The 13,575-nt window shown below is 69.2% G+C and overlaps 2 protein-coding genes across 2 annotated transcripts; one reads left to right on the top strand and one right to left on the bottom strand.

Moving 5' to 3' along the window:
• Positions 1–5,016: 5,016 nt before the first annotated feature.
• Positions 5,017–6,269, top strand: EMIHUDRAFT_444072 (hypothetical protein). The gene is made up of 3 exons (XM_005775884.1): positions 5,017–5,054; positions 5,126–5,303; positions 5,376–6,269. The coding sequence occupies exons 2-3, from the start codon at positions 5,151–5,153 to the stop codon at positions 6,012–6,014; spliced, it is 792 nt and encodes a 263-aa protein (XP_005775941.1). The 5' UTR covers positions 5,017–5,054; positions 5,126–5,150; the 3' UTR covers positions 6,015–6,269.
• A 1,226-nt stretch (positions 6,270–7,495) lies between these two features.
• On the bottom strand, positions 7,496–11,834 carry EMIHUDRAFT_457982 (hypothetical protein; the record flags this gene model as incomplete). The annotated part of the gene is made up of 9 exons (XM_005775883.1): positions 7,496–7,734; positions 8,804–8,888; positions 9,086–9,529; positions 9,766–9,882; positions 9,977–10,013; positions 10,080–10,135; positions 10,241–10,469; positions 10,542–10,792; positions 10,920–11,834. 9 exons carry the CDS (start codon positions 11,832–11,834, stop codon positions 7,496–7,498), a joined length of 2,373 nt encoding a protein of 790 aa, XP_005775940.1.
• Positions 11,835–13,575: the final 1,741 nt, after the last annotated feature.

Here is a 13,575-nt window from a genome sequence, read left to right as displayed (position 1 = left end):
GACAATATGCTTCGAGGATGTTAGTTGTTTTCATCGTGCGCTGCTCACACTCACTATACACTGAGTGGAGAGAGAGTACACCACACACACAAACACTACTCCCCAACACGCGGCTAGCCAGGCCTGCCTGCAACACGATGGCGACGTTCTCAGGGTTCTGTCTGCGTGCTTTTGCTGCCTCCCGCTTGGAGTCGGCAGTAAAGCAAGTGGGTGGAAGCGGGGGCGACAGGGACGGCGGCGGCGGCGGCAGGGGGCTGGGGGGTCGGCGATGCCGAGATGTGTGCCCATGTTTGTGCGTGGGGGGCGTTGCACGCCGCGGATCAGGCCGGGCGGCGGGGAGGAATCGGACGGCGACGGCGGCGGCAGGGACAGGGGCAGTGGCAGTGGCCCAGGGATGGTGGCGACCGCCGCGAGCGGGATGCAGCCGGCGAGGCGAGGTGACAGGTGGGCGCGACCGTTGCGCGCTGCTCGAGTGCGCACGACAAAGCAGCTCTGATGCAGCCTGGTGACCTGCGTGCGCGGGGCTGAGGGAGGGTGTAGAGGATGTAGAGTGTAGAGCGCTGTAGAGCTGTAGAGATGTAGAGCGCTCTGGAGCGCTGTAGAGCAATGTAGAGCTGTAGAGCTCTACATCCACCGCGTGACGAACTGCCTCCGTTGTAGAGCGATGTAGAGGCGCTCTACAACGTGAAATCTCTACAACAAACTCTACAAGGTCCGACCTGTGGGCTCTGCCTGCGCTCGGCACCGGGCACCGCCTCGGTATACAAAATGCGCCTGCGGGCGAACCCTCACAGATCACAGATCACAACAAACTTTACATCATAAGCGGCGAACGAGGCACGGTCGCTCTCCGACATGAGGCGCGTTGCACTTGCCAGTGCTGCCCTGGCCTTCTGTCTGCCCGCCCAATGGGTGGCAGGTGCCTCTGCTGCTGTGGCATGCCTCGCGGCTGCGACTGGCCGGCGCCTCGGCGCGTCAGCTCGGCTCGGCGTAGCGATCGTGGCCAGCGCAACTCGCTTGGACTCAACGCTCAGCCAGGAGCTCCCGCACGCGCTGGCGCGAGTCATGGCGCATGCAACGCGTCTAAATGCTCGCCTCGCCTCGCGCAAATGCGACCGTCCTCGCAGCCGACAGTCCACCGCCTGCTAAAGAAGCACAGCGACGAATGCGGCACTGGCGACGCATGGCAGGCTGGTCATGACGCAGTTATAGGGTGTTGTGTGCCGTCAGAGTGACTCTCTGTGTGTCAGGGATAGTCAGGGCCGTCCATCAGAGCTCCAGTAAGCTCGGAGACACCCCATTAGTGCGACTCGACCTCTTTGAGTCACTGCCTTCCCGGCGGTTTGGCTGTAGAGCCTCTACAACAAACTCTACAACAAAATCGCGCTCTACATCGCTCTACAACGGAGGCAGTTCGTCACGCAGCCGATGTAGAGCTCTACAGCTCTACAGCGCTCCAGAGCGCTCTACATCTCTACAGCTCTACAGCGCTCTACACTCTACATCCTCTACACCCTCCCTCAGGCGCGGGGACGGCAAGGGTCGCGCCGCAGCCCGTGCTCACCGGGGGCTCAGTCTCGATGGGGAGTGGGGGGGGGAGAGAGAGCAGCCAGGCCCGCGTACCGGCAATGCGAGACGACATTGACAGTTGGAGCCGCCCGCGGCTTGCAGAGCGTTTGAAAGTTGTCGGGCTATGTGTGCATGTTGTGGGCGACGCCCGTCCGCAGCTGACACGTCGTGGTGACGATGATGGCGAGGAGCATATTGGTGGAGAGGAGCGTCCCGGCGCTGCCTGCGCTCCCTCGAGTTAGCGGTATAGGCATGGGGACAAAAATCTTGTAGGGAGAAAACTTTAGCACTACCAGGTAAAAAAATATCTCCTTTGTAGCCCGCGCGCGCCGGCCCTGGCCGGCTCCAGTTGCGCCGATGGAGGACGGCTGCCAGCGCATACACCTCGCGCTCCCGACCGACGGCGTGGTCTCTTGGCGCGGGCGCTCGGCCCAGCCGGCGGCGGACGAGCAGCGAAAGAAGCGCGCGGCGCTCGGCCCCGAGGCGGGCGATCGGCCAACCAACCGCTTCCAGCAGATCATCCAGGACATGGAGCGGAAGTACGCCACGTCGCGCATGCCCGTGGCCCGGCCGCCGCCCAAGCGCGCCCGCCAGGCGGAGGAAGGCGACGCGGCGGGCGCGGAGGGAGCAGGCAGCGGCGGCGACGCGGCGTTGGGCGACGCGTGCGATCGTGCGAGTGAGAACGGATGTGGCGCAGCCGACTCGGAGGGCGGCGGCGGCGGCGGCAGCTGCGCGGTCGGCGACGGCGGCGCTTCCGTGGCCGACGGCGGCGGCGACGGCGGCGAGGAGGTGGGAGGCGGGGAGATGAGCGACGACGGCTCGTGGTACGACCTGCAGGACGACTTCATCGACGACACAGAGATGTTCGAGGGTGCCGAGGGCTGGGAGTCGGACTACGAGGACGACGCACGCGAGGGCGGCCTCGGCGGCGGCGGCGGCGGAGGCGAGGGCAGCAGCGGCGGCGAGGGTGAGGGTGGCGAGGGCGGAGACGGAGGCGGGGATGGCGGCGGCGAGGCGGGCGGCGGAGGCGGGCCCGTCCTCAAGGCAACGGGCTTCTTCATCTCTCGCGGGGCGCTCCAGTCTGAGGCCCAGGCCGCGGCCGCCGCCGAGCGTGCCGCGCGCCGCGCGAGCGAGTCTCTGTCGAGCCGCCCCACCGCCCTGCGGACACGTCCACGACATGTCCGAGACATGTCCCGTAGGCGAGTTCATCGACCCGCCGCCGCGTTCGGCCAACGCGGGCCCGTCCCCCGCGTCCGCTCGGCCGCGGCTGCCTCCGCGGCCGCCTGCTTTGCCGGCGCAGAACGGCGGCGGCAGTGGGGCGGCCTCGAGCAGCGGGGCGGCCTCGAGCAGCGGGGCGGCCTCGAGCGGAGCCAACCGCGCGCCGGTGCGTCCGCCGCTGCCTCGAGCCGCCGGCAGCGGCTCCCGCCCGCCGACAGGGTGCTCCGTCTGGGGCGCACTCTCGGTGCTCGCGGCGCTGCTGCACGTGCCTGTGCCGGAGGGCGCCGAGACGGAGGCGCACCGGCCGGGCAAGGGAGGCAGCCAGGCACGCCGCCGCGGCAGAGCGGTTGCAACAAGGTGGTGGAGAGGCGGCCCGGAGAGGCGTAGCGTGTGTCTGCTGGGTAGGGTGCCGGCGAGGCGTTTGCGCGGCTCCTCAAGGAGGTGCAGGAGGCGGCGCCCCGCCTCAACGTGACCGTCCGCGCCGTCAAGGCGGCGGTCGAGCGGAGGCGCGCTTGCGGTGATCGGCGTCTCTTCACGCCCCTGTCTGTGAGCAGGCGATGGTCGAGCAAGCGGCGCGCGTGACGCTCGGCAAAGTCGAGGGCTGGAGCCGCCTCGCCCGCACGCTCGCCGCCAACCTTACCAAGGAGCAGCTGCGCGCCATCCTCCTGCCGAACGGCGTCCCCGCTGCCGTGCCGCAGCTCCAGTCAGCCGCCGCCGCATCGGCTGCCGCGTCGGCCGCCGCCACTGCCGCCGGCAGCGGCGGCCCTGCGGCGTCCGGCACGGCCCCCGCTGCCGCTGCTGCGACGACCGGCCCTACCGCCGCATCGGCCGCGGATGACATGTTCGGCGTCCTTGGCACTTCGCCGGCGGCGTTGGCGGCCGCGGCGGCCGCCGCGGCTCGGGTGGCGGGCGGGGGCGGCGGCGCAGGCTGGGGCGGTGGCGTCGCGGCGGGGTCGTTCGTCGGGTCGCACGACGTGGGCTACTACGTCGAGGACATCGACGGCGACGAGGAGGCGCCGCCCCCACCCCCTGCCTGCGCCGTTCCAGACGGGGGACACGCCCCGTGACGCGTCCGTGACGTGACCAGGTGCCGCTCGCCTACCCCGCGCCCGCGCAGTTCGCGGCCCAGTCCTCCTCCCCGCGGGTGCCGTGGGAGCCGTCGGTGCCGGCGATGCCTCCGCCACCGCCGCCGGCCAAGGATGTGGCAGCGCTCGCGGCGGCGGCGGCATCGGCCATGATTGCGGGCGGCGGCGGCGGCGCGGCGCAGCGAGGAGGCGGGGCGGCGGGCGCTTCGTCGGCTGCTCCGCCGGTAGGGGCTCCGCCGCCGTCCGACGCGTGCCTCCTCTCGGTCACGGTCCCGTACGGCTGCGTACCGGGGCAGACTCTCCAGCTCTCCACCCCGGCGGGGAAGCTGCGCGCCCTCGTCCCTCCTCTCTTCACACCTCCACCTAGCTCCGCTGTGAACAGGCGGGCGCGAAAATGCACGTCATCGTCCCTCCCGGCTGCGGCCCGGGCTCCGTCTTCAACGTCCGGCCGCCGCCCCGGCCGCCGCCCCAGCCACCGCCGCCCTTTGCGCCGCCCGCCTTGCGTGCGCCTCCGGCGGCCCCTCCCTCGCTCGCGCCTGGCGGCGCGTGCGGGGCAGCAGGCGGCTTGGCGTCGCGTGGCGCGGGGGCGGCTGCAGGCGGCTGCAGTGGCGGAGGCAGAGGCGCCTGCAACGGCGGTGCGGGCGCCACAGGCAGCGCGAGCGGCCGGCCGCCGGCGGAGGGTGCTGCCCCTTCGGCTGCGGGCGAGGCGGGGGGGGCGGGCTGGCCTGTGCCCGCGGCCGAGGCGCCTCAGCTGCTCGAGCGGCTGGCGCACGTGCGGGAGGACTTGGAGGCTGACCTGGCGAGTGCCGTGGAGGCATCGCCGAGCCTCTCCAACCCGCCCGCGGCCACGCGCGGCGCGTCACGCATGTCGGACACCTCCGAGGCCTCCGAGGGCGGCAACAAGCGGCAGCGACTCCCCGAGCCCGTGCGAGACATCCTCATCACGCTCGTGCGGTGCGAGCAGCTGGGCGCGCACGCGCGCGCGGCGATGCAGGGCAAGCGGCTCCCCCTCCTCGCCAAGGGCCAGCCCTCGCCGTCGGCATGGCTCACCCCCCCCGTGCTGGAGCGGCTCGCCGCGCTCGTCCCCATCGACGAAAAGGCGCTGCGGTCGCGGCTGATCAGCTACGGAGAGCAGGCCGCGCTGCCCGAGAAGCTCGCCTCCCTCGGCGAGTCGTTGCCGCGGCGGGCCAGACCACCTCCGACAGACGGCGCGGAGATTGCCGCTCCTGAGCCGCAGCAAATCCGAGCCGTAGGCTGACCGCTGCGCTGGAGACGGCGATGCGGGCGAGCGCCGCGCCGCAAAAGGCGGCGCACGAGGCGCTGGTCAAGGCGCACGCCGCCGACGAGAAGCGGCGCGTGGCCGAGACCGCGGCGCTGGCCGCCTCCGACCCGAGCAAGCTGGTCGGGAGCGAGGTGAGCGTGCGGCGCAAGGTGCAGCGCGGCAGCTCCACGTCCACATCTCCCCACATTTCCCCACATCCCCCCACACATCTCTCCCGCAAGGTGCAGCGCGGCAGCTCCACGTCCACGACGTGGCAGGACGGCCGCATCATCGCGTTCGCCGCCGACCAGGGCTGCCACACGGTGCAGTACTCCAAGGACGCCGCCGCCGAGGAGCTCAACTTGGTGCAGCTGCCGTGCGGCGCGGCGGGCGGCGGCGCGGCCGGCGGCGGCAGCGGCGCACTCGCGTGGAGGCCAAAGGGCGCCGCTCCACCAAAGGGTCGCTTTCAGTGGGACGCGGCGAGCGAGGAGGCGTTGCTGGCGCTCGGCTGCGCCCAGCTCTCGCTGCAGGAGAAGGAGGGGGAATGGAGCAAGCTTCCGAGTCAGCTCCTGCGAAAGCCGATCCTGCATGGCACGTGGCGCCGCCCAGCCACCCCGGAGGACGGCAAGGACGACAAGGACGACGGCAAGGAGGGCAAGGAGGACGGCACCGGCGTCGAGGCGCCTGCCTTCAAGGCGATGATTGAGAAGGTGCGGAAAATGCTGCCCCACGGCTGGGTCACGAACAAGATCGTCGCAACCACGTTCGAGAGGGTGCGTGCGGCCCCGCCGCCGTCGCCTTCACCGGCCGCTGCGGCGCCGGCCGCTGCAGCGGGAGACGCGCCCGGGCCGCCATCGCCGATGTCACCCGTGCCTCTGTAACGCCAAGGTGTACAGAGGTGTACGTGAGAGAGAGTTCTGTGATACCCCATGTCGCACCGCGGTCCGCCCATGAGCCATGTCCTATGTGACCAGTACGAGGCGCTGGCACACCTGGCAGCTTGGGGCTGCGGCTGGTCCCCTGTGAGCTGTGTTTCCCCCCGAGACGAACGAAGCGAAGCACACACGAGAACGCACAGGCACACACACACGCGACGCGCAGTGTTGTGTACTGTTGAAAAATATTGCCGATCGCTCGGGCGAGATGGCGCGAGATGGACGGAGCGGATCGCGCCCCGGCGCGGGATCCTGAGCCCTGGTGTCGAGGTGTCGAGGCCCGGTGTCGAGGGTCTGCTGTCGAGGGATAGAGGTGTCGAGGCCTGTCGAGGCCTGTCGAGGCCTGTCGAGGCCTGTCGAGGCCTGTCGAGGCTGACACCATGCTTGTCCGTGTCGAGGGGTGTCGAGGGGTGTCGAGGGGTGTCGAGGGGTGTCGAGGGTGTCGAGGTGTCGAGCGGGTGTCGAGTTGCGTGTGGCGCGAGGTGTCGAGCGGTGTCGAGCGTCCGTGTGGCTAGCGCGGGGCTATACTCAATAGCAGAACTGCTGTAACCAATGAAACCATCCTCGCCTCTCCCCTAGAGCTCTCCCCACAGCACACTGCTCCACAGTAGAACACATGAGTGCAGGCTGCGCGCACAGGCTTTGTGGGGGCCTGGTGGGGGCCTGGCATCCAGCCTGTTGTTCGCAGCGATCTGCATGGCAGCAAAGCTGCCATCAGCGGGGGCAGTCGCGGCAGTCGCGGCAGCGGCACCCTCCCACGTCGCCGCCGCCATCGCCGCCGGCGCTGCTTCGGCGGGCTCGGCGGCGGCGGGCTCGGCGGCGGCGGGCTCGTGCTGCATATTAGTGAGGGGAGAGCTAGAGAGGGAGGGAGGGGAGGGGGGGGAGGGGGGGGGGAGGGGGGATTATAAAGTTTTGCAGTCAGAAAAGAAGCAAGAAGAGAGAGCGGTGTCGAGTGTGTCGAGCGGTGTCGAGCGGTGTCGAGGGGTATCGAGCGGTGTCGAGGGGTGTCGAGCGGTGTCGAGGTGTCGAGTTTGGCACCTTGACACGGACGAGCATGGTGTCAGCCTAGATGGTGTCGAGGGGTGTCGAGGGGTGTCGAGGGGTGTCGAGTTGGCATGGGGTGTCGAGGTGTCGAGTCGGTGTCGAGGTTTGGTGTCGAGGTGTCGAGGCCAGGGCTCAGGCGGGATCGCGAGCGGCGAGCCGAGCGCCCAACCAACGCGCGCAACGGGGCGCGGGGCCGCGGGCCCGCGGCGCCGCGGGAGACCGGGAGCGCGGCGCGCACGTGCCTCGTGCACACGTGCGGCGGGAGCACAGCATAGTGCTCCACGCACCGTCGGGTGCGTGGGCGGTAAGGAGGAGCCGCGCGGCGCGCGCGGCCTTGGTGACTTACAAAAGTTGATCAGGAATAGACTGATCAGGAAAATAGACTACAACACTTCGGCGACCGTCGGCGCGCCGATACGCCCGAAATAGCGATGCAATCGCAATAGCTCCCAAATAGCAAATATATCCGCGCTCTCGGCGAGTATAGCCGCGCGCCGCGTAATCACGTTGCGCATGACCAGACGGTGTAGCTGAGCTCCCTCGGAGACCGAGGGCGGCGCCCAACGGCGCGGTGGCGCGGTGGGCTGCGAGTGCGCGATGTCTACGTCTTGCTCCATATACACTGCACCGATCGATGATAAAGATACGAAGGGAGGAACGAACGCACGCGGGAACAATTAACTAATCAGGATATTACGCGGGGCGAGGTGTGAACGGTCTACCCGAGGTGAGGGTAGGCGCATCCCCCCCAATGGCGGCGGGCGAGTGTCGAGCTCGCAGAGCCGCCATTGCCACGTGACTCGTGAGAAGGGTTCGGCGTGTTGACCACGAGCCGTCCGCGGGGGGGTAGGGTTCGGCGAGTTGACCACGAGCCGTTCGCGGGGGATAGGGTTCGGCGTGTTAACCACGGGCCGTCCGCGGGGGGTAGACTGTGTTTGTGTTGCCGTTGAGGCAAAATCCATGAAGGCCACGCTGTTGGCGGTTGGTGCCAAGCGTTGGGGTTGGGTTGTGGCAAAAGATTCAGCGCATTGTTGCATGCTGCATCAAATCGAATACCCAGTCGCGCGCATTCGAGCAGCGACGTGGTTGAGCGCACTGCGCTGATGAGGCGACCCAAAGGAGGCCGGATCGGACCGTAGGCCGCTACCATGCGCATGACCAGACGGTGTAGCTGAGCTCCCTCGGAGACCGAGGGCGGCGCCCGACGGCGCGGTGGCGCGGTGGGCTGCGAGTGCGCGATGTCTACGTCTTGCTCCATACACACTGCACCGATCGATGATAAAGATAGATCTACGAAGGGACGAACGAACGCACGCGGGAGAACAATTAACTAATCAGGATATTACGCGGGGCGAGGTGTGAACGGTCTACCCGAGGTGAGGGTAGGCGCACACGTAAAAGCAATCGAGTTGCTTTTACGTGACGTAATATCTCGGAGTTGGAAAGTGTGAATGCGCACCCGCGCATTCGGTCATGGAGAGGCACGCCCCTCGCTGGGCGTCACACTACAGCGCAGCTCAAAACTACATGCGGCGCGGCTTTATCCCACACACATATAAAGCCGTAAAGCCGTACTGACGTATGAGCAATATCACGGTGCCGGTGTGTGGCGGGCACTCCTTCCACCTTAGTCCGTTTCGTCGGAGAGGGGTGTTCGAATATAAAGTAATTCCCCTCCACAAAAACGCAACGTATTCTCTCGCTCAACGCCTGCCCCTCCCCCCAAACGAGGGTGGCAGACGCCGCTTGTTCCTCGACGCGGCAGCACTTCCCGCCCTGTCGCCCGCGCCGGCGGTCGCCGACGTCTTGGTGCGCCATCCGCTGCTTGCAGCAGCCGCCGCCGGGGCCGCCGGGGCCGGCGCCGCCGCTGCCGGCGCCGGCGCCGCCTCCGCGCTGGGACGGCCGAGCGGCACGCCGTGCTGCGAGCAGTAGGTAGCCACGCAGCCAAGGAGCATCTCCCCGTGGCGCTGCACCGTCGTGCGCGGCATGCCGGCAAGCGCCAACAGCTCCTGCTCGTTGGCGGGTCGGAGCCGCGCGATGAGGCCGAGCTGCGCGTCGCCGACGACGGCATATGGCGGAACGTCGTCGCGCAGCGCCCGCCGAGCGCGCGCCTCACGGAGCCTCCTCGCCAAGCGCACCGCGTGCTGTTCCTCGGAGAAGCTGTCCAGCTTGAGCTGCAGCCGACTGCTGCCCGAGGCGAGCAGGGCGAGCACAGCCGCGCCAGAGCCGTCGACCCCGCGCAGCCTCGGCGCCTCGGCGCCGGCGACGACGGCGAGGCCCTCCATGTCGGACGGCCGCGCCTTTGCCAGCGCGACGAGACACCTCTCGCTCACCAGCGCGCCGAGCGGCTCCTCGCTCTCCTCGCCGCCGTCAGCGTCCGACGGGGCGGCGGCCACGGACCCCCTCAGCGAGCGGAGCTGAGACAGAATGCCGAGCTCCGCGCTGCTGAGCGCCAAGGCCAGACTCGGGCCGCCGCCGCCTCCGCCGCCTCCGCCGCCGCCTCCGCCGCCTCCGCTGCTGCTATTGCTGCTGCCAGCAGAGGGCGCAACCGGAAGACGGAGGGGCGCCGGCGTCGCATCCGTACCTGGCTCGCATAAGCCGAGACTTGGCCAGCTGCGGCGGTGGCGGGACAGGGCGAGGGGCAAGTGCATACAAGCGGCCGCGCGCCTTTCGCGAGCAGCGCCCGCCCAGCGCTCGCGACGCGAAGCGCGTGGTAGGAGCGGGGCGCGAATGGGTGGGCGCCGGGAGCCGCCGGCAGAGCGACGAGCTCCTACGGTGGCACGACGCCTCTGCTCGCGAGCCGTTCGGTGCGGCGAAGCGCGAGAGGCTGGCGGCGGCGCCTCGGCGAGCAAGCCCTCCTCCACCATCGCCTCGGCCAGCACTCGCCACCACACGGCGGACCTGCTGCACATCGCAGAAGGTGCCTGGAAGGCTCCTAGATACTTCTATGAGTGCGAGATGGCGGACCTGCCGCAACGCACGCCGGCGCCAAAGGCGGAGCAGAGCAGCAAGCGGCCGCCCGCCTATTGCGCCATGCGCGTCGAGCGTCCAAACCGTCTCTCGGGGCCGTGTCGGCTGCAGGCCGCCGCCTTGGAGGCGAGCTTGGCCGTGCGCGCGCCGCGGCAGACCTCGAGCACGGTGGGGAGGCCGAAGCGGCCCCCGCACGCCTCGGCCGCCAGCAGGAGCGCGCGCGCCTCGCTCGCCACGTCGTGGCACCGCTCGAGGCAGCCCTGGCCGCGGGAGCAGTTGTCGCAGCAGGGGGCTGGCTCGGGGCGAGCAGAGGGGGAGGAGGGCGCCTCGGGAGCGGCCGCCCGCGGAGGGAGCGTGTCCCCGAGGTACCTCAGCAGCGCGGCTCGCCTGCGGTGGCACGAGCCGAAGCCTGTGCGAGGCTGGGGGCGGAGGCGGCGGGAGAGGACTCGGCCGCCGCACCGGCACCCGGAGCAGTGGGCAAGCGAGCGCATGGCTGCGGCGGCCTCGGCGTGGCGCGGCTCGCCCTCCGCGGCGGAGAGCCCGCGCAGGCGCGACCAGTCCGAAGGGGCGTGGAGGAGGACGCACGCCGCGGGGAGGCCGTCTCTGCCGGCGCGGCCCGCCTGCTGCGCGTACAGCTCGGGCGACGCGGGAGGGCCCCAGTGCACGACCAAGCGGACGTCCGGCTTGTCGACGCCGAGGCCGAGGGCCACCTACACGGGACGCGTGTCGTGCACGTGTCGCGGTCGCGCGCGCGATGGACGCGGGCGTGCCGAGGCCGAGGAAGGTGTCGAGGAAGTGTCGAGGAAGTGTCAAGGAAGTGCCGAGGCCGAGGCCCACCGTCGCCACGAGAACCCTCGCGCCGTCGCGCGACCACGAACGCAGCGACTCGTGCCGGCCGGCAGCGCGCGCGTGGTAGGGCGCGGCCTGCACGCCCGCCTCGCTCAGCGCGGCGGCGAGCTCGTCCGCCTCGGCGGTGGTCGGGACGTAGACGAGCGCGGCGCCCTCGTGCCGCCGGAGCAGCGGCAGCAGCGAGGCGGCCCCGCTGTCGCCCTTCTGGGCCACGCTGTAGTGCAGGTTCGGGCGGTCGAGCGGCGCAACCACGACCGACGTGTCGGTCCCCATCTGCAGGCTCGCCGCCAGCTCGCGCCGCGTGGGCGGCGGCGCCGTCGCCGTGAGCGCCATCAGAGGCACGCCCGCCGGCCTCGCCTCGCCCAAGCGCAGGAAGGCGGGCCGAAAGTCGAGCCCCCACGAGAGGACGCAGTGCGCCTCGTCGATGGCGATCGCGCAGATGGGGCGCGCGGAGTGGAGAGCCGCGACGAGGTCGCGGCCGGCCGGCGTCGCGAGCTTCTCGGGCGTCACATAGACCAAGTCGAACTCGCCGCGGGAGGCCCTCGCCTCGGACGAGGCGTCGGTCTGCGAGGAGCCGAGGTAGACGGCCCGCATCCCTCGCGCGCTCGCCGCAGCGACCTGGTCATGCATGAGTGCGACGAGCGGCGTCACGATGACTACGGGGCGGCCAGTCAGCAACGGGAGAAGCTGGAAGCAAACGCTCTTGCCGCCGCCGGTCGGCGCCACCACGAGGCAGTCGCGCGCCTCGAGCGCGCAGCGGATGGCGAGGCGCTGCGACGCGCGGAGCACACTGTGGCCCCAGTGCTCGCGGAGCAGCGCAGACGCACGGGCCTCCCAATCGCCCGGATGCGGTCGCGGAGGAGGGTCGCGCATGAGCAGCGACTCGTGAGCGGTGTCCGTCATGCGTGAGGCGGGTGGCTGAGCGCGAGCGAGAGCTCGGGGCGGCTGAGCGTGAGCGGGTCGGTGGCGAAGCGGTTGTGCGGTGGCTGAGAAGAAAGTCGCTGATGGCATTGCCGCTGGTGCGCTTCTCAGCTTAAAATCCTGCGGCGTGCCGTCCTCCCATCCCTCCCTTGGGTTGTGTGTTTTTTTCTCTTTTTGCGCTTCTCAGCTCCCCCCCCCCCCCCCCGGCCTGTGCGGTTCCTGACCGCACTCCAAGTGATCCAAAACACACGGGTCTGGCGCGCACTGGCACTCACACTGAGATAACTTACAACAGCGGCCCCCTACCTCGCACAGACAAAAGAATTTTTACCACGACTCGATTTCTAACCTCACGACAGCTGAGTCGGCCTCCGCCCTCGTCCCCCTTCGCCTCGGGTGAGTCGCCCTGCCCCAGTCGTCCAGAGCACGCCCTCTGGCTAGTCAGCCAACCAGTGACGAAAACCGGACGCACACCAAGCGCTAAGCGTGAGGACGCGATTTCGAATTCGGAGGCTCAGAACTTAGACTACTACCCAACCAGTTCCCCTCCCGGGGGGGGCAGGCGAGCACGCACCTCGCGTCCGAGCGCGAGTCGAGGAGCGGGAGCCGAGAGATCGCCGAACAACGGTTCCGCACGCACTGCACAGCTGCGGGTTGTAACTCGACTGCCGATCGCGCGTGCGGGATCTGAATGGAGCTCGCTGGCGCCAGTACACGGCAGCACTACCTAGTGCAACGGTGGGAGCGGAGGAGCGCCCTCAACAGACGAACTGAGATCGCTGGACTGGATCCATTGGGTCGCTGTACCCTCTGGAGCAGAGGCGGAAGAGCTCGCGCCACAATTCCGACAGGTGCGAGCCTTTTAGGCGAGCCCACGCGCCTACACCGTCACGTAGTATGCACGCGGCACGCCGCCAAGAAGATAACCGGCAAGAAGAGAACGCCTCACTCCAGTGATGCTCAAACGGCTGAAGTCAGCACGCTTCGCTGCACCGCAGAGGCCCTGCCGCTCGCCGTGGACGGCTTCGGAGGCGGTGCCAGCGCTCTCAGGCCGGCCGTGACGGACGAACGAGGCAGCCGTACCTCGGCTGTGCGACAACCCCGCCTTGGTGGGCCGCGCGACAGCTGTTACCTAGCAAGGAGCTCGATTGGCGACAAATGTGGGCCTTTTCGGCTGTGAAGAGAGCCCATAGGAATCCTACCACGCCGGAGCTTTGTGGTGGCCCCCAGCCGCACCGGCCGAGGCCGGGCGACGTGTGCGCGTGGGCGTGCTGGGAGTGCCATGTGGCGACCCACGCATCGATCATCGGGCGTGCTTAGACCGTGATATATAGGTCCCGAGCAGACTTTAAACCAAGTGCTGCGCAGCGAGGGCAGGAACTGGCAGCACGCGGCATGCAGATGGGGGTAGACCGAATGTGCTGTCGCAGGGGGGCCGTCGTCGCGCGCGTGCTGCAGGCGTGCGCGGCATGGGGCGTGCTCGTGCCGCGCCTCCCCGCGAACAGCTGCTGTGCGGACTTTTTGGGGCCGCGGCCGGCGCGGGGTGCGGGGAGCGCCCGCCCGGGGAGGCGAGACGAGTGGACGCGAGAGGGCTGAGGCGTGAGGGGCGGCATATGCCATATCGCGCGAGTGCGAGACGCGCGAGATTACATGTGATTTGCACTGCGATTCAAAGTAGAGAACAAACCGCATGAATGAACACAACGCTGTCATCGGTTCATCA

The sequence above is a fragment of the Emiliania huxleyi genome, assembly GCF_000372725.1.
Source record: "Emiliania huxleyi CCMP1516 unplaced genomic scaffold EMIHUscaffold_290, whole genome shotgun sequence".
Taxonomy (NCBI): domain Eukaryota; phylum Haptophyta; order Isochrysidales; family Noelaerhabdaceae; genus Emiliania; species Emiliania huxleyi.
The sequence above is the reverse complement of the archived record's forward strand: the minus strand, read 5'-3'. Positions and strand labels throughout refer to the sequence as shown.